At 53.3% G+C, this 25,135-nt stretch overlaps 1 protein-coding gene across 2 annotated transcripts in view; it reads left to right on the forward strand.

The window, feature by feature from the left end:
- HTRA3 (HtrA serine peptidase 3) overlaps positions 1 to 22,838 on the forward strand; it is a 38,285-nt gene extending 15,447 nt beyond the window's left edge. The window contains exons 3-9 of one of the 2 annotated variants that reach the window (XM_016951312.4): positions 1,536 to 1,758; positions 6,149 to 6,343; positions 7,100 to 7,132; positions 8,865 to 8,979; positions 18,160 to 18,208; positions 19,929 to 20,024; positions 21,712 to 22,838. In XM_016951312.4, the coding sequence (XP_016806801.1) occupies positions 1,536 to 1,758; positions 6,149 to 6,343; positions 7,100 to 7,132; positions 8,865 to 8,979; positions 18,160 to 18,208; positions 19,929 to 20,024; positions 21,712 to 21,877 (877 nt within the window). In that variant the 3' untranslated portion in view covers positions 21,878 to 22,838. Of the gene's footprint in view, positions 1 to 1,535; positions 1,759 to 6,148; positions 6,344 to 7,099; positions 7,133 to 8,864; positions 8,980 to 11,325; positions 12,121 to 18,159; positions 18,209 to 19,928; positions 20,025 to 21,711 lie in introns of those variants that run through there. The other variant, XM_024356013.3, reaches the window with a different exon arrangement.
- Positions 22,839 to 25,135: the final 2,297 nt, after the last annotated feature.

Raw genomic sequence — 25,135 nt, forward strand, 5'->3', positions numbered from 1 at the left:
AGGCCCCTCTACTGGCTCTAGTGTTTTCCGCAGTCCTTGGTACGCCTCGGCCCTTAGACCCCTCTCTCTGCTCTGTCTCCATCATCTCATGGCCTTCCCCTCTGTGAGTCTGGACTTCCCTCCCTTAAAGACAACACAGACACACTCTGATGTCACCGTAACTTCATGACACCTGCAAAGACCCTGTTTCCAAATAAAGTCACATTCACGGGTCTATGGGGTTAGGACTTGGCCGTATCTCTTGGCAGGGACACAGCTCACCACAGCACCCCCCTTGCAGGGTGCCCATGAGCATTCAATGGCCTGCCTGCCTCAGAGGGAGCACAGGGTGGCATTCGCTGCCATCTCTGGTCCTGTGGGTCATAGCGAAGCTCCTGTACTTTGCAGAGACTGTCACCTCCCTGCACGTGCCAGACGCTCCCATCCCTCCATGCTTTGTCTCTTGCTGTCACCTGCCTGCATGTGCCAGACGTTCCCATCCCTCCATACTTTGTCCCTCGCACATTTTCCTTGCTCATCTCTACTAAGCAGCCTCAGGGAGTGAGTACCTGCTCTGGGCTGGGCCCCACGCTGGGGTCCCGAAGGTTCCCACCCTGCAGAAGGTCCCAGGCTGTGTCTGGCATTCAGCCTCCTCCCCTGCTGGACGTGGGGCTGTGGTTTCTACTCAGAGAGCTCTGGTGAGAACTGGGGATTGTTGCCCATCGGCGAACACCAATGCAAACCCAGGCCAGCTCCACTCCGTTCACAGAGGGCAGGGCCCAGGCTGGCCTCATCTGTGCCTGTGCACCCCTGCCCTCAGGGTGTCTAGGGCTCGGGTTCTGCATCTGCCTACTGCCAGCACTGCCACATTTGGGGCTTTAGGCAGCTAGCCTGGGGGTGAGGGTGGAGGGAGGTGGGAATAAGCCTTCTCAGCCCTCCCAGCACTCACCCTGTCGGGATGATCAGGAATCTGCCCCAGCCTCTGGGGAGCCTCCCTTCCTGGGTACCTGCTGCAGCCCTGGAGGATGCTGTGTGTGCTATGGGGCTTTTCCCCTAGGGCCAATTATTGTCCTGTTTGTTGAGAGGCGTTTTAGAGCCCAGGCGTCACCACTCGGCGGAGGAGGTGTTGTTCCACTTCCCAAATGGGGAGACCAAAGCTCAGAGAGCTTCACTGACCTGCCCACGGTCAGGCAGATAATAAGTGGGGCCTGGACTTGGGATTAGCATCCTGGTCTGTCTGGCTCCGTGTTCCGTAGTCAGGATGGTGAGTGCAAGCTGGGAGTCATCTGACATGTCGCAGGCAGCCCGTCTCATCTCAGCAAATTGCAGCCAGAGGTGATCATCATCACCTCTTTATGGCTGTGAATGGGTGCAGGCGCTGGTGACTTGGCCAGGTCACAGGGCCAGGATTCAAATGGGAGCTTGAGGGACTCCAGACCTGTGTTCTATCAGCCACACACTGGCTCTGCTCCTCGCTGACCAGCCCCACCACTGCGCCTGACTCCCCCGTGTCCTAGCCCCACCCTAAATGCCCGCCTGTGTCTCCCTGGCTGCAGACACCCGCTGTTTGGCCGCAACGTGCCCCTGTCCAGCGGTTCTGGCTTCATCATGTCAGAGGCCGGCCTGATCATCACCAATGCCCACGTGGTGTCCAGCAACAGTGCTGCCCCGGGCAGGCAGCAGCTCAAGGTGCAGCTACAGAATGGGGACTCCTATGAGGCCACCATCAAAGACATCGACAAGAAGTCGGACATTGCCACCATCAAGATCCATCCCAAGGTGGGTGGGCGTGGGCAGAGGGGCAGAAGCACCTGGGGCTGGGCATGGTGGCCTCTTCCCAGACGCCGGACCCCAGAGGCAAGCTAGCCCCACCTTCCATCGGCCAGGTGGAGGAAACTGGGCCCAGGAAGGACTGGCAGCTGGCCCAGGGTCACGGCTCAGAAAAGAACTAGAACCCAGGTCTTTGGACTCCTTGCCCTGCGCTCCCTGAGCCGCTAGGTGCAGGGCAGAGCCAGGAAGCATGTGGCCCACAGTGGGTGGGCTGTGGTCCCATATCACACCCCACAGAGGCTCTTCACTGTCTTACCTGGGCCCACTACTGGGGATGCACCTGCCCCATGGGATGGCATCTGGGTTTGGGCGTGGAGGCCAGGGGGCTGCAGTGGGGAACACTTGGGACAGGGACCCCATCCCTCCACCTTCACGTCTGTACCTCCCACCAGCTGACCCAGAAGAGGCCTGCACTGAGGCCCCCAGAATCCTCTTGTTCCTCCACCAGCTGTTTCTGGAAGGCCTGCTCTCAGCCAGGCGCTGACTGCACTCCTCTAATTCTCACCACAGGCCTGGGAGGAAAGGGCCTGTATGAGTCTGTTTTCACACTGCTATAAAGAACTACCTGAGACTGGGTCATTTATGAAGAAAAGAGGGTTCGTTGACTCACAGTTCTGTAGGCTGTACAGGAAGCATGACCAGGAGGCCTCAGGGGACTTACAATCATGACGGAAGGCAAAGGGGAAGCAGGCACGTCTTCTCATGGCAGAGCCGGAGAGAGAGAGAGAGTGAAGTGGGACATGCCACACATTTTAAAACCATCAGATCTTGTGAGAACTCACCACCATGAGAACAGCATGGGGGAAGTCTGCCCCCATGATCCCATCACCTCCCACCAGGCCCGTCCCCCAACACGTGGGGATTACAATTTGACATGAGATTTGGGTGGAAACACAGAGCCAAACCATATCAGGGACCTCATTATCTTGGGATTTCAGACAGGGCAACTGAGGCTTGGAAGTTAGGTAACTCGCCCAAGATCACAGCGCACTGGAGCAGGTCCGGCCCGCTCAGCTAGGACCCCGGCCTCCCTCCAGCTTGTTCTTGTCTTGCCCAATGCCATGCTTATGTGACCCTGGGGACCACAGTTGAGTTACTTGCAGCTCCCCATGCCATGAGGTCACTGAGTCCCATGCCTCACACCAGCGTTGGACCCAGAGCTTCCCTTGGACTGGGAAGTTCACCTTGGCTGGTTTGAATTTGGCTTCCTCTCTTTCTGAATGAACGTTTACAGCATTTGTGATAAAGTCTTTTACAAGGGGGTTTCCTCTTGCCCCATCAAGGGAGAGGAGATTTAATGGTTCCAAGGAGTTCCCCTAATGGGGACCCTTCCCTGCTTTTCAGCCTTTTCACGGTCGCGATTGAGTCTGGGGGCATCACCTCCATTTTACAGTCAAGGAAACCCACTGAGGGGTGTGCTCACGGACAGGAGTTGGCAAATTTTCTTTTCTTTTTTTTGAAGTGGAGTTTTGCCCTTGTTGCCCAGGCTGGAGTGCAATGGCGTCATCTCGGCTCACCACAACCTCCGCCTCCTGGGTTCAAGCAATTCTCCTGCCTCAGCCCCCCGAGTAGCTAGGATCACAGGCATGTGCCACCACACTGGCCAATTTTTTTGTATTTTTAGTAGAGACAGGGTTTCTCCATGTTGGTCAGGCTGGTCTTGAACTCCCGACCACAGGTGACCCACCTGCCTTGGCCTCCCAAAGTACCGGGATTACAGGCGTGAGCCACCGTGCCTAGCCTTTTTTTTTTTTTTTTTGAGATGGGTTCTTGCTCTGTCACCCAGGCCGGAGTGCAGTAGCAGGATCTCGGCTCACTGCAACCTCCACCTCCCAGGTTCAAGTAATTCCCCTGTCTCAGTCTCCCAAGTAGCTGTAACTACAGGTGCATGCCACCACCCTCAGCTGATTTTTGTATTTTTAGTAGAGATGGGTTTCACCATGTTGGCCAGGCTGGTCTTGAACTCCTGACCTCAGGTGATCCCCTGCCTTGGCCTCCCAAAGTGCTAGGATTACAGGGATGAGCCACTGCACCCCACCTCCAAATTTTCCTTCCCTTCCTTCCTTCCTTCCTTCCTTCCTCCCTCCCCCTCTCTCTCTCTCTCTCTCTTTTTTTTTTTTCAGGGTCTCGCTCTGTTGCCCAGGCTGGAGTGCAGTGGCACGATCATAGCTCACTGCAGCGTCAAACTCCTGGGCTTAAGGGATCTTCCCACCTTGGCCTTCCATATAGCTAGGACTACAGGCATGCACCACCATACCTGGCTAATTTTTAAATTTTTGGTAGAGATAGGGTCTCGCTGTATTGCCCAGGCTGGTCTAGAACTCCTGGGCTCAAGCAATCCTCCTGCCTCGGCCTCCGAAAGTGTTGGGATTACAGGTGTGAGCCATGGTGCCCAGCCAACAAATTTTCCATGAAGCCAAATGGTAAATATTTTATCTTTGCAAGCCCTGTGGTCTCTGTCACAACCACGCATCTCTGCTGTGGCAAGAATGCAGCCTTAGGCTGCACAGGTGGGTGTGGCTGTGTTCCAGTGAAGCTTGATTCACAAAACAGGCAATGGACGGCATTTGGGCCTTGGGCCAGTTTGCAACCCCTGCTCGAGGACCCCCGTGGGAAAAGGAGAGCGAGACTAGGGGCAGGTCTGTCTCCCCTTCCGGCGGCTATGGCAGAATGCTGGCAGAACTGGTGGGGTGGTATCCAGGTGGGCCTGAGCAGGACGCCCCACCAGCCACCTGTGGCAAATGGGTGCCAGCAGAGCTAGTGTGATTCATGTCCTGCAGGCCCTGGTCAGCACCCATGGCCATGAGCTGAGGTGGGAAACGCCCTCCTAGCCCCTAGGCATTAAATCGAGCCATGGGAAAGGCTCCTGACCCTCACCTGTGCCCCCTCCTTGGGTGCAGGGAGGATGGCTGACCCTCTCCAGCTCACGGCCTCACCTGTGCACCCTCCTTGGGTGCAGGGAGGATGGGCTGACCCTCCCCAGTTCACGGCCTCACAGAGATTTCAGACGTTATTTCTGCCTCTTCGGCCGGTCAGCAATGGAAAATGTCATCTCTCCGGGCCCTCACCTTCCAATGTGCAGGCCTGGTTCCGCCACCTGGGATTCTCTCTGCCGTTGACTGAAGCTTCTTGAGCACAGAGAATAGAGGAGCGGCCTGAGCCTTTCCCACACCAGCGCCCGCCCACCAAGGGCTCCTGTAATCCTGTGCGGGGCTCCACGTCACCCCCATTATTGACAGCTTTCTCCTCGTATTGAAAGCTGCAAAGAGAAACTTTCTTATTTGACATGATGGTGTATAATAAAAGGGAAGAGGACTGAAACGATGAGAAGGACCAGTGGCCTGGTGGAGGGGAGCCATCCAGAGGGTCAGAGGCATGGGGTCCTGCCCCACTGATCTCCTGAGTTGGGGCAATGCTCTTGAGACCTGGCCGATCGCAGATCCACGGGAAGCTACAGGGTAGTGCCACAAGGTCCCAGGAGACTTTCCGCCAGCTTCCCTCAACGGTGACATCTTAGGTAATGGGTGCAAAACCAGAACCAGGAAGTTGATGTGGGTACGAGCACAGAACCGCCTTCCCCAATTTATCGTGTGTGTGTGTGCGCTTCGGCACCTTCTAACAAGCACCCGGGATTACCTTCTCAGAGTGTGCACCACGCAGCTTCTGGAACACAGAGCCCAGCTGTTCTCCTTGCTGCCAGGCTAGTTGCAGAGTCAGATAATCAGACAGACAGGCTCCGCTGGGCCCGCGCAAAAGCAGAAGAGGGGTGTGCAGGTGTCTCAGTGTGCACGGCGGGGGGCGGAGCTCGGCTAGTGGCTTCCCTTCTCCAGGCCTGCGTTCCCCCGTGTGTCTCTAATGGGAGATGAGATGGAACTGGATCAAGGATGTCAGAGTCCTTAGCTGGGCTCCAGGGGTCTGCAGATCTCTCTCCATCAAATGCATCAGTTTGTGTGTGGTGCATATGGTGTAGTAGTTTTTACCAGGTGTCTGCAGCTTTTACCAGATTTTTAGAGGCCATGTGACCATCAGATCATTGGGCTCAACGACCTTGGAGGCTGTGCTCAGCTGCACATGATGAGCACCCATGCCTGCCCTGGGGGAACCTTTGGTCCCTGGCACAGCTGAGCCTCTGTTCCGTGTACTCCAGCCCTGGGTCTCAGCACAGGACTGCCCTGGTCTTGGTCTGCACCGGTGACCTGCCTGAGCCTTCACAGTCCTGGTGGCTTTGCACAGATGTGCATGCCTTCCCTGGGACCCCCCTGCCAGGATCTGACTCCGGTCCCCACTGAAGGTAGACGGCTAAGACTCCCTCTCTGTGTCTTCTGCTTCTCTCTCCTAGAAAAAGCTCCCTGTGTTGTTGCTGGGTCACTCGGCCGACCTGCGGCCTGGGGAGTTTGTGGTGGCCATCGGCAGTCCCTTCGCCCTACAGAACACAGTGACAACGGGCATCGTCAGCACTGCCCAGCGGGAGGGCAGGGAGCTGGGCCTCCGGGACTCCGACATGGACTACATCCAGACGGATGCCATCATCAACGTGAGTCCCAGGGACAGGAGGCCGGGGCACCTGCCATCTGTGCCCGAGACCTCAACCTCGAGGTAGTCTCTGACTCGGCTTGCCCCCATCCCCAGAGCCATTCTGGCACTCGACACATCCACTTGCTAGAAAGTTCTGTCTTTACATTCGGTGGAGCTCTAACCCTGTGACTTCCACCCCAGGGTGCCAGGCACGCTGGGAGTCAGAGGCTGCTGTCCTCGCTCGGGCAGCCTTTCAGAGAAACAGAGGCATGGCCACAGCCCGGAAACACCTTTGCCCAGCTTACACACCCTGGCCAACATTGCTTTTCATTATTATTGTGATTATGTTGGTGGCACGTTTGGCATTCACAAAGCACTTCACCCAGATGCCCCAGATCACGTCCATCCAGCTTTGCTGCACCTCAGGCACTTGGCTGGAATCCGAGTCTTTGTAGAGGGCCCCCCAAGGCCAGCAGGATGGGAAGTAATACCCCCATTCTCCATGCACCAGGCGGTGCTGCCTGGCCTCCAGGGTGTAGATGCCGAAGCGTATGGTTTGTGCAGAGAACAGTGACAGTCAGACCTCGGTCATCAGGCAGCCATCCACATGGCCTTCTTATCTGTGAAATGGGGGCAGCACTGAGGCCTTTCGATGCTGCTGAGGATGAGACCTGCTTATGTGTCTCTGCACTGGTTAGAGGTAGATCTGGAGAAGGGGCTCCAGGAAGCCTCAGGCGGGGTCAGGCACAGCTAATGCTGTTTCCTCCCCTTGCAGTACGGGAACTCCGGGGGACCACTGGTGAACCTGGTAAGTGTCCCCTAGAGCCAAAATCTCTCAGGTTTCTGGGGTTCTTCTCACATGGGGGTGCTCAGCCTTGAGGTGGGACAGGCCCCACAATATGGTCCTAGAACATTTACACCAACAGTCGGGAGTGCAGCTGGGCCGGAGGCCTGGAAGGAGGAAAGACCAAGGCTGCCTCAAGCACCTCGGGGATGCTAGTGGCCACCAGGAATGAGGACTCACCCATGAGCAGCAGCTCAGTCCAGGGCCATGTGCCTGTCAGGGGAGCTGGGGCAAGGGAGACGCAGGTGTGGGGCTGCTCACCTCAGCCCTCCCTGCCCTGGATGTACACACAGGATGACAGGAACACCCTCATTCTCCCCTTCCCAGTTGTGTCTTGAGCCTCAAAGTCAAGCTCAGCCTCATCCCAGGTGAGATTTTTCCAGAATAAACCAGGAAGCTCAGTTCAGAGCTCCTAGGCCATGAAGGATCGGACAGTCCCACCCCTGAAGCTCCTATCCACGGCTGGGGAGGTGTCCAGATGTGAACAAGCCCAAGCACCATGTGAGCCACATGAGATAGCTCTGGAGGGATGCTGGGCAGGAAGGCCTGGCAGCTGATGTGAGATCAGGGAGGGCTTCCTGGAGGTGAGAGCATTATACAACGGCCATCGAGATTGAGGAGGACTGGGTACAGGAAGAAGAAATCCCAGGGAGAAGGCACAACATGAGCATTGCAGGAGGCTCTCAGAGGCTTAGGGAGGGGGAGGTCAGACAAGGGGACAATGAAAGGGGCTGGTGGCCCATGTCCTGCTGCCTCAGGCCTCGTGTGCAGATGGGGCTTCACCCTATGTGCCCAAGATGTCTCCCAGGCTTTTGGCAGGGCTGAGGCCGTGCCCTGGTTTCAAGGAAGCTCGTGTGTGTGGTTTAGGCTGGAGGCCAGAAAGCCAGGCCCAGGAGGCTGCTCCGCATGGTCCAGGCAGTAGAGATGGGCACAGAGGGCCGAGGGTGGACACAGAACTCAATCTACTGGATCTCACACTAGGATGCTCTTCCTGCCTCCTGAGCTTCCAGGGACCAGGAGGACAAAGGGTGCCTTGACCCAGAGCTCTGCCTCAGGCCCCAGAGCGTTCCCTGGTGAGCTGGTCAGGCCCTGACAGGGAGGGCAGGGCTAGGGGTATATGCCAGGCTGTGGGGTGGGGCTCCTTTCCAGGAGTGTGCCTGAGTGTGAGGTCCCCAGGGGCCAGGTCAGATCCTGCCCAAGTGGTACCAGCCTCATGGGGGGCAGGGCAGGTTTGGAGGGTCTCCAAAGAGAGGGATGGGGGGTCAAGGAGCTCCCCTGGTCCCACCTGCCAGCCCCCCACTTCTGGAAGGTAGGGATAGACAGGGTCTCTGTCCCCGACAGGCCTTACCATGTTCCTCCCTCTCTCGGTCCCTCCAAACATGGCTTGGCGGTGTCCTTGGCCCAGTGGCCGTGCTTCTTAGAGGCAGAGTGGCCAGAGCCTGGGGGCAGGCCCGAGCTGCAAGCTTCCCTGGAAATACTCTCCAGGGATGGGGAAGGGGGATCTCCAGGATTTGGAGAGGTAGGGTCACTGACACAGGTGTGATCCTGAGAGTGAGCTTTTCAGGGGAGTTGGGGGCTGTAGGGGGATTGACAGCTGGGGTCAGCCTCTAGAAACAGAGCTGTGGACACAGTGCTTTGTGGGCAGGGGTTTGCCTGGGTTCCCCCAACTGATGCCTGCTCTTACCTCCCTGCCCAGGATGGCGAGGTCATTGGCATCAACACGCTCAAGGTCACGGCTGGCATCTCCTTTGCCATCCCCTCAGACCGCATCACACGGTTCCTCACAGAGTTCCAAGACAAGCAGATCAAAGGTAAAGAGCTCACCTGGAGGGGGCCAGAGGCAGGGGGCAGTCTCCCAGGGCTACAGCCCCTTAACACCCCAGCCCTGGGACCAAGGCCCACCGGAGGTGCTGGGTGAACTTTGCTCACTGCTGGACAGGTCCTGTCTGCCCACCCCAAAGCTGTGAGACCCCCAGGACAGCTTATCCTCAGCCTCTTTCAGGATCTTCCCCCTGCCTATCATTGATTCGTGATCGGCTTCATCCCCTGCCCCTCCAAGGCTGTCTCCTTTTGGCTGGGGAATCTCCGAGCTCAGTTCCCACCATCAGCTTCCTGGACTCCCTGGGCTCCTCTCATTTGGGCTGCTCCTTAGTTGTCAGGTGTTTCTTTCCTTCCATCCATCCATCCATCCATCCATCCATCCATCCACCCACCCACCCACCCACCTATCCGCCCATCCATCCATCCATCCATCCATCCATCCATCCACCCACCCACCCACCTATCCGCCCATCCATTCACCCATCCATCCATCCATCCATCCATCCATCCATCCATCCATCCATCTATCCATCCATCCATCCACCCACCCACCTATCCACCCATCCATTCACCCATCCATTCATCCATCCATCCATCCATCCATCCATCCATCCATCCATCCATCCACTTATCCACCCATCCACCCACCCATCCATCTATCCATTCACCCATCCATTCACTCATTCATCCGTCCATCCATCCACCCACCCACCCATCCACCCACCTATCCATCCATCTATCCATTCACCCACCCATCCATCCATCCATCCACCCATCCATCCAATCATCCATTCACCCACCCACTCATCCATCCATCCATCCATCCATCCATCCATCCATCCACCCACCATCCATCCACCCACACCTTTCTATCCATCCATCCACCCACCCCCACCCATCTTTCCACCCACCCATTTACCATCCATCCATCCATCCATCCACTTATCCACCCATCCACCCACCCATCTATCCATCCATTCACCCATCCATTCACTCATTCATCCGTCCATCCATCCGCCCACCCAGCCACCCATCCATCCACCCACCCATCCACCCACACACCCATCCATTCACCCACCCACCCATCCATCCATCCATCCACCCATCCATCCAATCATCCATTCATCCACCCACTCATCCATCCATCCATCCATCCATCCATCGATCCATCCACTATCCATCCACCCACACCTTTCTACCCATCTACCCATCCATCCACCCACCCATCTTTCCATCCACCCATCTTTCCACCTACCCATTTACCATCCATCCATCCGTCCATCCATCCATCCATCCATCCACACCTTTCTACCCATCTACCCATCCATCCACCCACCCATCTTTCCATCCACCCATCTTTCCACCTACCCATTTACCATCCATCCATCCATCCATCCACCCATCCACCTATCCATCCATCCATCCACCCATCTATCCATCCACCCATCCACCCAGCCATTCATCCATTCATCCATCCATCCATCCACCTATCCATCATCCATCCATCCTATATCCATCCATCCACCCAACCACTCATTTATCCTTCCAACCACCAATTCTTCCATCCATCATCCATTCATCCACCCATCCATCCGTCCATCCATCATCCATCCATTTACCCATCCATCCATCCATCTACTCATCCATTCATCCACTCATCCACCCACCTATCCACCCATTCACCCACCTGGCCACCATTTCTTCCTTCCTTTATTTTTTCCTTTCTTTTTTTCCTTCTCTCCTTCCTTCCACCCATCCACCCGCCCACTCATTCACCTGTCTACCTATCCACCCATCCATCCATCCGTCTACCCACCTGTCCCTCTATCCCTGTCCGTCTATTCTTCCATCCATCTACCCACTCCTGAGTACTTCCTCTTCCAGCCTGTGGCCCATGGAGATCACATGGTAGAATATCCTCTATGCCAGGGAAGCAGAGTCCAATACCTCGTCTTTGGAAGTCACCCTCCTCCAAGCCCCCATTTCCTTGCCCCCATTTCCTCACCCCATCAAAAAGGGATACCCAGCCCACCCTGCCCACTCCTAGATTGCCATGAGCACCCATCTGGGAGAGGTCTCGCCAGGGCACTAGGCAACTCTCCCAAGTGAGAGCATGCCCATTGCCTCCTTAAGTGGGCAGTCGCAGCCACCTTCCAGAGCAGGGCCATGCTTCCAATCGCAGGGCCTTTCCTGGGTGCCTCTCCCTCCCCACCTTCTCTTCAGCCCTAGTGAGCTTCTCCCTCCTGCCATTGTGTCTCCTGTGCCCACCTCCTGGCCAACGCCCAGGCCTGACTCAGCAACTCACACTTCCACATTGCTTTGCTGTCTCCTCCCAGCCCCCTCACTGGCAGTTCATTGAGAGCAGGGGGCTTCCTCATGTTTCCCCCTCCTCCATGACCCCGTCAGCCAAGCACATGGACCCCAGTGCAGCCAAGGCTGGTGCCATGAGGGCTGGTCACATGAAGAGCTGCTGTTGAGGATGCCGCCATTGTTCTTCTGTGTCCATTATTGGAAGACAATCTGGAGCCAGGCAGAGCCTGTCTTTCCCAAAGAAGCTGAAGTCTTCTTCTCTTGAACAGTGGGGACCATCTAATCTTTTGAGCCCTTTTCCTGTTGGCTTCTAGGAAGCTCAGAGCTAGATTCAGGGGTGCACCCAGACCTGTCCTAGCATGCTCCTTTCCCTAATGACCGAGTTTTTCCTGTTGAATTATCCCATTCTCCATGGGTGCCTTTGACTTTGGCCTCCTTACTGGAAATTAGCGGAGCTGCTGTTTGCACACACTGAGCTGTGAGGTGACTTTCCTTGGAAGTGGATGATAGTGTCCTCTTCCCTTCTTGCCTCTCTCTTTCTCCTGAGACAGGATCCCCCTGGGGCCTAGGTTTGCTCCTTTGTTGTACAGGGGCTGTCCCAGTTAGTGCTGACCTCATCCCAGAACCCCCTGGGAAATATCCCCTGTCCTCAGAGCTGTGTCCCCTCCCCAAGGACAGTGCAGACTAACGGAGGAGCCTGATAAACCTTAGCTGCATGGCACACTTGCAATTTTAAAATCCTTCTGAAGTTGACTGGTGTTTGTACTTGCTTCTCTTTTTTATTTAATAAAATCCAATGATCCAAACCCAGTTAATCTAAAGTTGTTTGAAATGAACCATCTTTTTATTAAATCAAGGAGATGTTAAGTGCATTTATTATTCTCATCTGGAGGTGGGGTGCAGAGGCCTCTGAGGGGCTTTCAGGGTAAAGAGTGGCCACCATGCATGTTGGGGGAGCCCCAGGAGGGCTTGGGGTCCAACCAGCCTTAGGACCAGAGTATAGCCCCACATGGGGTGGTGTGGGGTGTTTGATTCATGGAGTGGGGCCGTTTGTGGGCATCTGCCCCTCTGTGGACTGTGGGGAACAGTGCAGTTCATAGGTGGGAGACCTCTGGCCTGGGGGGTAAACCCCTCGTTTATCCTGTGGCCCACAAGCCAAGGGAGAGCTGTAGGGAGGGGAGGGGACAGGGACAAAGACATGTGCTTTCCCTGGTCTCAGACATCAGAGTTCCCAGATCTCTGACATCACAGGATTCCCCGATCTCAGAGGCCACAGGGTTCCTCAGTCTCAGAAGTCACAGGGTCCCGTGGTCTCAAAAACCGTAAGTTTCCCTGGTCTCAGAGTTCACAGGGTTCCCCAGCCTCAGAGGTCACAGGGTCCCTTGGTCTCAGAAGCCAAAATGTTCCCTGGTCTCAGAAGCCATAAGGTCCCCTGGTCTCAGGCCCCTGTGCTGGGTAGAGTCCTGAGTCCTTCCCAATAGTGGAAAAGTCTGGGGAAGGCAGCCCAGCCACCTGGCAGGAGCAGGGCCGGGAGCAGGACGGGCAGGGAGGCTGGTGGCCCCATACTTGGTGTGTGTTCTGCTCACCTCTCAAGTTCAAGGAGAAGAGGCTTCAGAGTCCCCTATCCTGAGCACAGTGAGTCGTGCTTTCCCCAGCTCTGGCCCAGGGGCATTACCAGGCCTCTGCTTTCCCACCCGCACAGAGGGTCTAAGTCAGAGGGGACCACAGTCATTGTTCAAATGCTGGCTCTGTGTCTTGGACTCCTGTGAGCCAGAGGTCCTGCCCTCCCGCTTTCCTTCTAGCAGGGAGACGGGCCACAAAAACGCCCCCAGATGCCACAGATCAGAGTGAGGGGTGCTGGGAGGAGGCTGGGGCAGGGCTGGGGCCTCGAGGGTGAGGGCTGCATGACGGGGCAGGAGACCTCTCTGAGGCGGTGACCCACCTCCAGCAGAGACTGTCGGAAGGGAGTGGGGCAGGCTCTGGAGATTGCAGGGGACTCCCAGGCAGTGGGAGTGGGAAGGGCCCATGTCCCAGGTGGGCTGTGCAGGTCCTGTCGAGGATCCCACCCCCTGGATTTAGAAGCCATCTAGAGAGTGATCCCCCCGATTTACGCCTCCAGCCTGGCCCCTCCTACTCCAGGCTCAGACGTGCAGCTGCTTGTGGGATGGACCCACCAATGTCCACAGGCAGTTCCCACTCAGAGCACCTGTCAAGACCCCCCTGCTCCTGCAGCCCCACCTGCCGTCCCCACTCAGTTATGTCAGCCTTGTCCCTCTGTCCCTCTGTCCCTCTGGACTTCCCACATGCCTCATCCACTGTCAGCGAGTCCATTGGCCCAGCCTTCAGGATGCATCCACCCCGGGCCTTGTCGCCGCTCCGCCTCCACCTCCACCTCCGGGTCCAGCACCGGGGCACTCGCTGCCCTGGACCATTACCTCTCTGGGCTCCTCCGGATGCTGCCCCGTCCCCCACAGACCCTCCCACAGCCAGAGAAGCCCTTTCAAAACTAACGGCAGATCACGTCTGGTGATTCAAGGCCAAATCCAAAGCCTTCTAGGGCCCACTGGACCCATGGGTCAGGCCTCCCAGCCAGCTCTGACCCCATCTCCCACATGGTTTATTCATGAGCTGTTCATCTTTGGTGTGTTTAAATATTTGGCCCATTAAAAACATTTAGGTTATTTGTGTTCTTACTAGTAGGTTGTGAGAGTTCTTTCTACATTCTGGATAGGAGCCCTTTATCAGATAAGCAAATTGCAAATATTTTCTCCCAGTCTGTGGCTTGTCTTTTTCATTCTCTGAACAGTGTTTTTAAAGAGCAGAAGTTTTGTAAATTTTGATGAAGTCTGTTTTTTATTTTTAATTTGTCATGCGTTTGGTGGTGTATCTAAGACGTCTTTGCTAACCCAAGATCAGAAAGATTTTTCTCCCACAATTTCTTCTAGAAGTTTTACTTTTTGAGGTTTCAGATTTAGGACTGCGATGCATTTTGAATTTGTATATTTTTAAATAGTGCAAAGTACAGATCGAGGTTTGGGCGTTTTTGTTATTTTTGCCTTGGAAATTCAATTGTTCTAGCACCATTTGTTGAAAGACTGTTCTCTACTGAAGTGCCTTCGCACCGTTGTCCAAAAGAGAATGACCATGTGCCATTCCAGCTGTCTGTGTTTAGGCCAATATTCAGTACTGCACTGGCTCGATTACTGTGGCCTCACAGTAGGTCTAAAAGGCAGGCAGTGTGAGTCCCCCGACTTTATTCTTCCTTTTCCAAGTTGTGTGGACTCCTCAGACCCTTTGCATTTCTACATGAATTTCAGAATAAGCTTGTCAATTTCTACAAAAAGAAAAATAAAGCCTGCTGATGATCTGATTGGGATTCCATTGAATTTACAGATCAATTTGGGGAAATTTGGCATTTTAACAATGGTAATTCTTCTGATCCATGAATACAGACTACCTCTCCATTTATTTATATCTTCTTTAACTTCTCTCTGCAATGTTTTATAGTTTTCAGTGTACTGGTTTTTGGGCATTTTTCATCAGATTTATTCATAAGTATTTCTTAATTTTGATGCTATTATAAATGATGTATTCTTTTAAATTTCAGTTTCTGCTGGTTGGTTAAGAGAATATTCAAATTAAAATGATTTTTGGATGTTCACCATAAGATATCCTGTAAGCTTGATAACTCACTTACTGCTTCTAGAAACTTTTTTTGTAGATGCCATCAGATTTCCTACATAGATGGCTATGCAGTCTGTGAATAAAGACAGTTTTACTTCTTCCTTTCCAATCTGAATGCCTTTTTTTTTCTTGCCTGGCTAGAACTTCCAGTAAAATATTGAATGAAAGGGGTAAGAGTGGACATCCTTGTCCCGTTCGTGATCTTGGGGAGAAAACATTCAGTCTTTCACCATTAAGTACGGTGCTAGCTACAAATTTGCATAGGTATCCTTTATCAGGTTGAAAAGTTCCCTTCTATTTCTGGTTTTTATTGGGAATAGATGTTACTTTTTGTCAGAGGCTTTTTGTGCATCTCTGGAGATGATCATATGGTGTTCCTTTCTAGTCTGTTAATGTGGTAAATTGCATTGGTTGATTTTTAAATGTTAAACCAACTTTGCATTCCTGGGATGAACCTCACTTATCACTTATTTGTGATGTATTATCCATTTTTTTTTTTTTTTTGAGATGGAGTCTCACTCTGTCGCCCAGGCTGGAGTACGGTGGTGTGATCTTGGCTCACTGCAACCTCTACCTCCCAGGCGCAAGTGATTCTTCTGCCTCAGCCTCCCACGTAGCTGGGATTATAGGTGCCCACCATCATGCCCAGCTAATTTTTGTATTTTTAGTAGAGATGGGGTTTCACCATGTTGGCCAGGCTGGTCTCAGACTCCTGACTTCAGGTGATCCACCTGCCTTGGCCTCCCAAAGTGCTGGGATTACAGGCATGAGCCACTATGCCCGGCTGTATTATCCTTTTAAATGTATTTATGGATTTGATTTGTTTAAAGAATTTTTGTATCTGTTTTCATGAGGGATATGGGTCTAGTTTTCTCTTCTGGTTTTTGTATTCAGATAATGAGGTTAGAAGTGGCCACTCATTTTCAGTTTTCTGGAGGAGTTTGTATAGAATTAGTACTATTTCTTCCTTAAACATCTGGTGGAATTCTCCAGTGAGATCTTTTAGGCTTGAAGTTTTTTTTTGTAGGAAGATTTTTAACTCCAAATTCAATTTCTTTAATAGATGTAGTGCTATTTGTGTTATCTATTTCTTCTTGAATGAGCTTTGGTGGTTTGGAAATTTCAAGAAATTTGCTTCTTTTGTCTAAGTGATTAAATTCATTGACATCAAGTTGTTCACAATATTCTCTTATTATTCTTTTAATATCTGTAGAATCTGTAGTGATGTCACCTCTGTAATTTGTGATGTTGATAACTGTGTCTTTTTGTCATGATCGATCTTGCTAAAGATTTATCAGTTTTATTGATCTTAAAGAATCAGCTTTATTTTTTATTTTCACTATTGTGTTTCTTTGATTTACATTCTTCATTGATTTATACTCTTCATTGATTCACACTCATCTTTATTATGGATTCACACTCATCTTTATTATTGATTCACACTCTCAGCTTTATTATTGATTCACACTCTTATTAGATTCACACTTTATTATTGACTCACACTCTTACCTTTATTATTGATTCACACTCATCTTTATTATTGATTCACACTCTCAGCTTTATTATTGATCCAGTCATCTTTATTATTGATTCACACTCAGCTTTATTATTGAGTCACACTCATCTTTATTATTGATTCACACTCATCTTTATTGATTCACACTCATCTTTATTATTGATTCACACTCTCAGCTTTATTATCGATTCACACTCTTATCTTTATTATTGATTCACACCCATCTTTATTATTGATTCACACGCTCAGCTTTGAGTCACACTCTTATTAGATTCACACTCTTTATTGACTCACACTTTATTATTCATGCTCATCTTTATTATTGATTCACACTCTCAGCTTTATTATTGATTCACAGACATCTTTATTATTGATTCACACTCAGCTTTATTGATTCACACTCATCTTTATTATTGATTCACACATCTTTATTATTGAGTCACACTCATCTTTATTATTGATTCACACTCATCTTTATTATTGAGTCACACTCATCTTTATTATTGATTCACACTCATCTTTATTATTGAGTCACACTCTCAGCTTTATTATTGATTCACACTCAGCTTTATTATTGATTTGCACTATCAGGTTTATTGTTGATTCACACTATCAGCTTTATTATTGATTCACACTCAGCTTTATTGAGTCACACTCTCAGCTTTATTATTGAGTCACACTCTCAGCTTTATTGATTCACACTCTCAGCTTTATTAATTCACACTCAACTTTATTATTGATTCAGACTTTTAATTATTTTTTTTCTTCTGGTTATTCTAGGTTTTATTTGGTCTTTTTATAGTTTTTAAGATGGAAACTGAGGTTATTGATTTGAGACTTTTCTTATTTTCTAATATAGACACTTTAGTACTATTAATTTCCCTCTACCTCTACAACCTACAAATTTTAATATATTATACATTCATTTTTATTCAGCTGAACATAATTTCTAATTTCTCTTTTTACTTATTCGAAGATGAGTAATTTAGAGTGTATTATTTAGTTTCCAAGAATTTGGGAATTTTCTAGATACCTATTATAGATTTCTACTTGTGGTCAGAACTCTTATATAAAATGAAAATTCTAAATTTATTGACTCTTGTTTATTTCTGGATCTGAGACACCTGCTAACTCACAGATTGGAGCAGCTCGGGGGATGGAGACACTATCTCAGTGAGTTGCGTGTGCAGTGCCCCAGCCACAGGGCCTGGCACATGGTTAGTACTCACTGGACATTAGCAGCGAGTATTGTTTTGAGGAAGACCAGTGGGAGGTGATGAGTTCAGTTCCAAGCAGGGAACATTTGGGGAAGCAGCAGTATGGAAGCCAGAAAGGAGAGCCCCACTGGCCACTGGGGTTGGGTTGGAGCTCAGCTGGGAGAGCAGATGTCGGAGCTCACATGGTTGGATGCAGGATGCGGTGGACATGAAGCCACCTGTGGGGCGAGCCACACTAGAGCTAGAATACCCCTCAGCTCCATGATGACGGTCAGGAGAGGGCAGCTTTGCCGGACCGCAGGGGGACTGGGCCAGCTCAAGCAGAATGACACCTGCTGCTTCCTGGTCCTGCAGGGGAACTTCTGTCCTCTGCCTGTCCCCTGAGGGAGCGTGGTGGCTTTTCACAGCAGCTCTAACGGAGTCTCGCCGTGTTTCATTTCCAGACTGGAAGAAGCGCTTCATCGGCATACGGATGCGGACGATCACACCAAGGCGAGTGTCTGAAGAGTGCCATCCCCTGCTACCCCTTCCTCTCATCCCTCACCCTGACCTTCCCTCCAGACCCTGGCTGGCTGTGTTCGGCTCCTTGCAGGTGCCCAGACGGGCCGATGCACTCAGGCCTCTGACCGTTGCTCAGGCCAGTCCTTTTGCGTGGACCTTTCCCTCTTTGCCTTATAGATTCCTTTTGCTCTTTCAGGACGCTATCTCTTTCCATGGCTGCTATAACAAATGACTATAAGCCTGGTGGCTTAAAACAGCAGAAATGTGTTCCCTCTCAGTTCTGGAGGTCGGGGATCTGAAGTCAAGGGGTCGGCAGGGCTGCACTCTGCCTCTGAGGCTCCAGGGAAAGCTACTTCCTTGCCCCTTCCAGCTTCTGCTGGCTCCAGGCATCCTTGGCTTGTGGCTGCCTCCCTGCAGTCTCTGCCTCTGTCTTCACTTGACCTTCTTTCTCTCTGAGTATCTGTGTGCACATCTGTCTCTCGTTTCTCTTATGAAAACATCCATCATTGGAGTTAGGGCCCACTCTAAACCAAGAAGGTCTCTTCTCAAGATCTTCAACTAATGACATCTATAAAGGTCCTATTTCCAAACAAGGTCACATTCGGAGGCTCTGGGTGTACACGAATTTGGGGGAACACCATTCTGCATTCCCAGGACACTCAAGTGGCAGAAGGTGCCTCCTCATAGCACACAGAGCCCTGGTCTCCCTCTCCAGCCTTGAACTCATCCTGCTGTGTCGGAATCACCTGTGGTGGGACCGCCCCACCCCATCCTGCCTCCTCGGCTGTCAGCTCCTTGGGAGCAAGGACTGTGACCTACTTATTCCTCCACTCTGCCCCAAAAGCAGGTCCACTGCAGAGCAGGTGCCTGGAAATGCTGAATGAGTGCAAGAAAGAAGGGGCTGGGGGAGAGGAAGCAGGGGCAGGATAGAAGGGAGGCTGGAAGTGCAAACTTGAGCTTCGAGGTTTGAAGAAGGGAGAGGTCACTGCATCGGGAGCCTAGGAAGAACTCAAGAATGCTCAAGTGACCATTTCCTCAAAGCACACAGTCCCTAAAGCTGTCATTCCTCCTGTTTCACCAACTCTGCTAATCTAGGGGTGACATTTGAAAAAAATTATCAATGTCCAGTATGCCAATTTATCTTTTGTTTTCTGTCTCTTTTAGCTGTCTGTCCATCCCACCTCTGTCCAGTCTTCTGTCTGTCTGTTCCATGACTCAGCATTGTCTGTTCATTCCATGACTCAGCATTGTCTGTCCGTTCCGTGACTCAGCATTGTCTGTCCGTTCCGTGACTCAGCATTGTCTGTACGTTCTGTGACTCAGCATTGTCTGTACGTTCCATGACTCAGCATTGTCTGTCCATTCCATGACTCAGCATTGCCTGTCTGTCCATTTTTCCTTCTATCCACCCATCCAGCATCATTCCTTCATTCATCCATCCATCCATCCATCCATCCTCCCGCCCCTCCTCCCACCTGTCTACCCACTCTCTCTCCTCTCTTCACGCTTCTAACCAGCTATTGCTACCACGTTTCTCTTGAGAAGCACATCTGGTAGGGGACACAGAGTGGCCAGTGGTGGGACAGGGCAGTATGGGGGCCCAGAGGTGGCTCCTCTTCTGGCCTGGTGCTGGAGGGAGGGAGGGGCAGCTTCATACCAAGGAGCTGGGCAAAGGCTCAGAGGAGGGGCCTTGACGGCAGACTCTTTCCAGCCTGGTGGATGAGCTGAAGGCCAGCAACCCGGACTTCCCAGAGGTCAGCAGTGGAATTTATGTGCAAGAGGTTGCGCCGAATTCACCTTCTCAGAGGTAGGCTCTGCCAGAGGAGATCGCTTGAGGCATGGGGCAGGCGTGAGGTCTGGGCTGGGGCTGCCCCACTGACCTCATGTGACCTTGAGCTTCCCAGCAAAGTGACCGGGAAGGGGCAGGTGGATTCTAGCATGTCTGCTAAGCCAGAGGAGGCTGGAGAGCTGAATGGTCCCTAGAGCCCTGACTGTGTACGTCCTAAGTCCCATAATGTCATTTCCTTCGACAAGCAGAGGCTGAAGAGTCCCTGTTGGGCTAAGAACCCACTCCAAGCCAGACTCTTTCACCAGCTGGGGACCGGCCTGGGTCCTGGGTCTTTCTGGGACTCAGCTTCCTCATTGTAAAATGGAGATAATTCAGCCTATTGTTTTTTTTTTGTGTGTTTTTTTTTTTTGAGACAGTCTCCCTCTTGTTGCCCAGACTGGAGTGCAGTGTCGCGATCTCAGCTCACTGCAACCTCTGCCTCCTGGGCTCAAGCGACTCTCCTGCCTCAGCCTTCTGAGTAGCTCAGATTACAGGTGCCCACCACCATGCCCTGCTAATCATTTTTGTATTTTTAGTAGAGGCGGGGTTTCACCATGTTGGCCAGGCTGGTCTTGAACTGCTGACCTCAGGCGATCCACCTGCCTCGGCCTCCCAAAATGCTGGGATTTCTACCCCCAGGAGACTTTGTAGATGAAATGGATAAAGGATTGCTTTCTTTGAAGTCTTCCAGTACTAGAGAAATGTTAAGCGTTGCAACACCATAGGCTGAGGCAGGCGTGCAGCGACACTACCACATGCTGGCATGGCTGACCCACCCCCAAGAAGGGCTCTGAACCAGCTGCCTCCCCTCCTTAGCCTCGGTCTTCATCTGCAGTGGGAAAAATCCACATATAAGTGGACCCACACAGTTCAACCCCATGTTGTTCAAGGGCCGACTGTACTGTGCATCCTCAGAGGCTGGGCTTGAAGGTGGGAGGCCCCGCGTGACCTTCTGTGATGAGCACAGACGGCACACTTGTCCTGCCTGCAGCAGGCCTGCCGTAAAAATTGTTGAAATTGGGTGAAATTTTCCACACACATCTCAGTTAATCCTCACTGCAGCCAGGGAGGTGCAGGGTCCTGCCCTCATCCATTTTACAGATGGAGGGACTGAGGTTTAGAGAAGTTACTCTTCCAGGTCACACGGCTGGCATGTGAGGGTCTTGATGCTGGTGCCCACGCAGCTGAGCACAGTACCATCACCTTCCTTCCCGGCAGTGGGGAGGTCTCAGTGAGCCTCATGCAGAGAGAAGGCTGGTCCCGTGAGCTCTGCCTCTCACATAGACATCTTCGTAACTGCAGTAACAGCAGAACCTACTCCTGGGCCTTTATAATTTGCAAAGTGCGTTTCCACATAGGACGGTGGACATGAAAACTGAGGCACAAGGGGGCAGAGTGCCTGGCCCAGCTAGGAGGGCTGCAGCGGGAGCTTGAACCCACCCTTCTGACGCATGGGAGAAGCAGTTTGAAAGGTTGTTTGCCTGTCGTGTGACATTGGTTTTCTTCCGGTGTGAGAGCTTTGGGGCTGGGGCACTGTTCTTTCCCATCGAAATGACTTTTGTTGAAATGTTGTCATCGACCCTGACTGTGCCTCGCTCTGGGCCGGGCCTGGGAAGGCTGTGCCTGGGGAGGCGGTGGGTGGTGACCCCGTCTCTCCTGTTGGCAGAGGCGGCATCCAAGATGGTGACATCATCGTCAAGGTCAACGGGCGTCCTCTAGTGGACTCGAGTGAGCTGCAGGAGGCCGTGCTGACCGAGTCTCCTCTCCTACTGGAGGTGCGGCGGGGGAACGACGACCTCCTCTTCAGCATCGCACCCGAGGTGGTCATGTGAGGGGCGCATTCCTCCAGCGCCACGCGTCAGAGCCTGCAGACAACGGAGGGCAGCGCTCCCCGAGATCAGGACGAAGGACCACCGTCGGTCCTCAGCAGGGCGGCAGCCTCCTCCTGGCGGTCCGGGGCAGAGCGGAGGCTGGGCTTGGCCAGGGGCCCGAATTTCCGCCTGGGGAGTGTTGGATCCACATCCCAGTGCCGAGGAGGGAAGCCCAACATCCCCTTGTACAGATGATCCTGAAAGTCACTTCCAAGTTCTCTGGATATTCACAAAACTGCCTTCCATGGAGGTCCCCTCCTCTCCTAGCTTCCCGCCTCTGCCCCTGTGAACACCCATCTGCAGTATCCCCTGCTTCTGCCCCTCCTACTGCAGGTCTGGGCTGCCAAGCTTCTTCCCCCCTGACAAACGCCCACCTGACCTGAGGCCCCAGCTTCCCTCTGCCCTAGGACTTACCAAGCTGTAGGGCCAGGGCTGCTGCCTGCCAGCCTGGGGTCCCTGGAGGACAGGTCACATCTGATCCCTTCGGGGTGAGGGGGTGGGGTCCAGCCCGGAGCAGGCACTGAGTGAATGCCCCCTGGCTGCGGAGCTGAGCCCCACCCTGCCATGAGGTTTTCCTCCCCAGGCAGGCAGGAGGCCGCGGGGAACACGTGGAAAGTTGGCTGCTGCATGGGGAAGCTTCTCCTCCCCAAGGCGGCCATGGGGCGGCCTGCAGAGGACAGTGGACGTGGAGCTGCGGGGTGTGAGGACTGAGCCGGCTTCCCCTTCCCACGCAGCTCTGGGATGCAGCAGCCGCTCGCATGGAAGTGCCGCCCAGAGGCATGCAGGCTCCTGGGCATCACCCCCTCATCCAGGGAACGAGTGTGTCTCAAGGGGCATTTGTGAGCTTTGCTGAAAATGGATTCCCAGTGTTGCTTGTACTGTATGTTTCTCTACTGTATGGAAAATAAAGTTTACAAGCACACGGTTCTCAGCCAGCAGGGCACTGGGGCAGCCTAACCACCACTGGCCAGGGTTCTTCCTGGGGACCCATCTAACACATGACTGGGCATAACTGCAAAGACACGGGCCTTTAAAGGGTTTCTATGACAGCTGAGCACTGGGGCACACCAGGTCTCGGGGTCATGTGGCGCTGTGGAGGGCCGGCTCCGAGTCAGGCAGCCCGGCTCAAGTCCTGGCTCCTCCGCTTACTTCCGGCTTCATGGTCTTGGGCAAGAGATGTCCCCCTCCCTACCTTGGCCTCTGCCTCTGTCCAGCAGGAAGGCTGGCTCTGCTGCGCTGACCTCCTGGATGCCCTGGGATGCAAGGTGACAGGTGCAGCACTTGGGAAGCCACCCGGCTTACAGGGAGCTCCCACTAAGCCCCACTGTGCACGTCTGGTCACATGAAGAACCCTTTCTCACATCTATTTCACCCTCCCTGCCACCCATCCAGCAATGGGGAAACTGAGGCAGAGAGCAATTTCAATGAGCAGGAGGTCCAAGGACACTGCCCAGAGTAGCTGGAAGCGCAGCACTGGGAACCGTGAACTTGCCCCCAACCCTCTGCTCCACCCAGAGTGGGCCACCCCTGCCAGGCCCCCAGCCACTCTGGCCCCATCTAGGCTTCCATCCACCTGCCAGGCTTAGGCAGCCATGTCCACCTTCCAGGCCCTGCTCTCACTCCCGCTTGCGGCCTGGGCTCTCCACACACACAGTGGCCCCAGAGAGTAGGCCGTTGCCCCTCAGTCTTTGGGCCCTGGCTGAGAGGAGCCTATTGGGTGTTGGGGGGCTGAGGTCGGGAAGAGGGCATGGAGAGCTGTGACCTTACCAATTATTGGAGAGGCGAGCACTTGGGGGAGGGTTGAGGGCCACCAGGGAAACCACGACCCCCATTCCCACAGCTCTCCCAAATCTGGAGGGTCAGCAGTAACTGTAGTGATTTCTGGGGTCCTGTGGGTTCTGGGGGAACCGGGTCTGGAGATTCTGCCCATTCACACTGTCCCTGCATCGGTGTCCACCACATGAAGCTACTTCTCCCTTGATGGCTGTTCCCACCTTGCGGGGGACAAGTCTTGACACCCCAGCTCAGACCACCTTCTCAACTCCCTGTGTCTGCCCTGCAAATGCCTCAAGGGAGAGCGGATCACAAATCCCAAACCCACCCGCTCACTCAGAGATGGGCCATGCTCTGCCTCAGGGGAGAGCGGATCACAAACCCACCTGCTCACTCACAGATGGGCTGTGCTCTCCTGGCTCTGTCTGGGTCGCGTTCACCTTGCAGCCTGGCTTCGGAGTCCCAAGATCCCTTGCAGGGGCCTGAGGAGCACAGCGGGGCTCCTCATCAGGAGGCTGAGCTCAGATGAGCCTCCGAGCCCCTGAGCCTCGGTTCCTCCACCTGTCAAATGGAGATAATGTTGTTTTCTTTCTTTGTTCTTTTTTTTTTGAGATGGAGTTTCACTGTGTCGCCCAGTGGTGTCATCTCTGCTCACCATAACCTCCACCTCCCGGGTTCAAGCAATTCTCCTGCCTCAGCCTCCCAAGTAGCTGGGACTACAGGTGCCTGCCACCATGCCCAGCTAATTTTTGTATTTTTAGTAGGGACGGGGTTTTACCATATTGCCAGCTGACCTTGTGATCTGCCTGCCTTGGCCTCCCAAAGTGCTGGAATTACAGGTGTGAGCCAATGTGCCTGGCCGATAATGTTTTCTTAACAGTTGGGGTTCCACTGAAGGAGATAAACTGGATGCGTGAGCACTGAATTAAACAGCATGAGGAGGATCCTACTCACACTCCAGGACAGAATGTGCCCCCGAGATGTTGCCTCCCACCACCCTCCTTCTCCCTGCCCCTGGCCCCAAATGACCATGGCCTCCGGATGCCCATCTGTGCAGCAGGGAGGTGGGACGGGGGTCTCTGAGCTTGGGAGTGAGCGGGCCTGGACTGTGGTCCCAGTTCTGACACCCTTGAACTGACCTCTGTGGGGGCCTCCAGCTCTGGGCTTCTGCATTCAGGAGGCCTGTGGCTGCCACCTCCAGAGGAAGAGGGACAGTGGCACTCAGACAGCCCTCCCTCAGGGTCACCCTCTCGCCCACCCCGGCTGGCCCTGTCGTAGTGGGAGGTTGAGACCTCTGAACTCTCAGCCCCCGAGACCTGACTGTTCCCTCCGGGCTGAGCCGCCTCCCTGGCTGCCCTTCCAGCTGCACTCCATAAAAAAAAAACCTTTGCAGAGGCTGCCGGCTGCTACCCCGTCATTGTGCAACCCTCTGGCTCCTGTGCAGCC

This window comes from Pan troglodytes, chromosome 3 (assembly GCF_028858775.2).
Source record: "Pan troglodytes isolate AG18354 chromosome 3, NHGRI_mPanTro3-v2.0_pri, whole genome shotgun sequence".
In the NCBI taxonomy this organism is placed as follows: Eukaryota; Metazoa; Chordata; class Mammalia; order Primates; family Hominidae; genus Pan; species Pan troglodytes.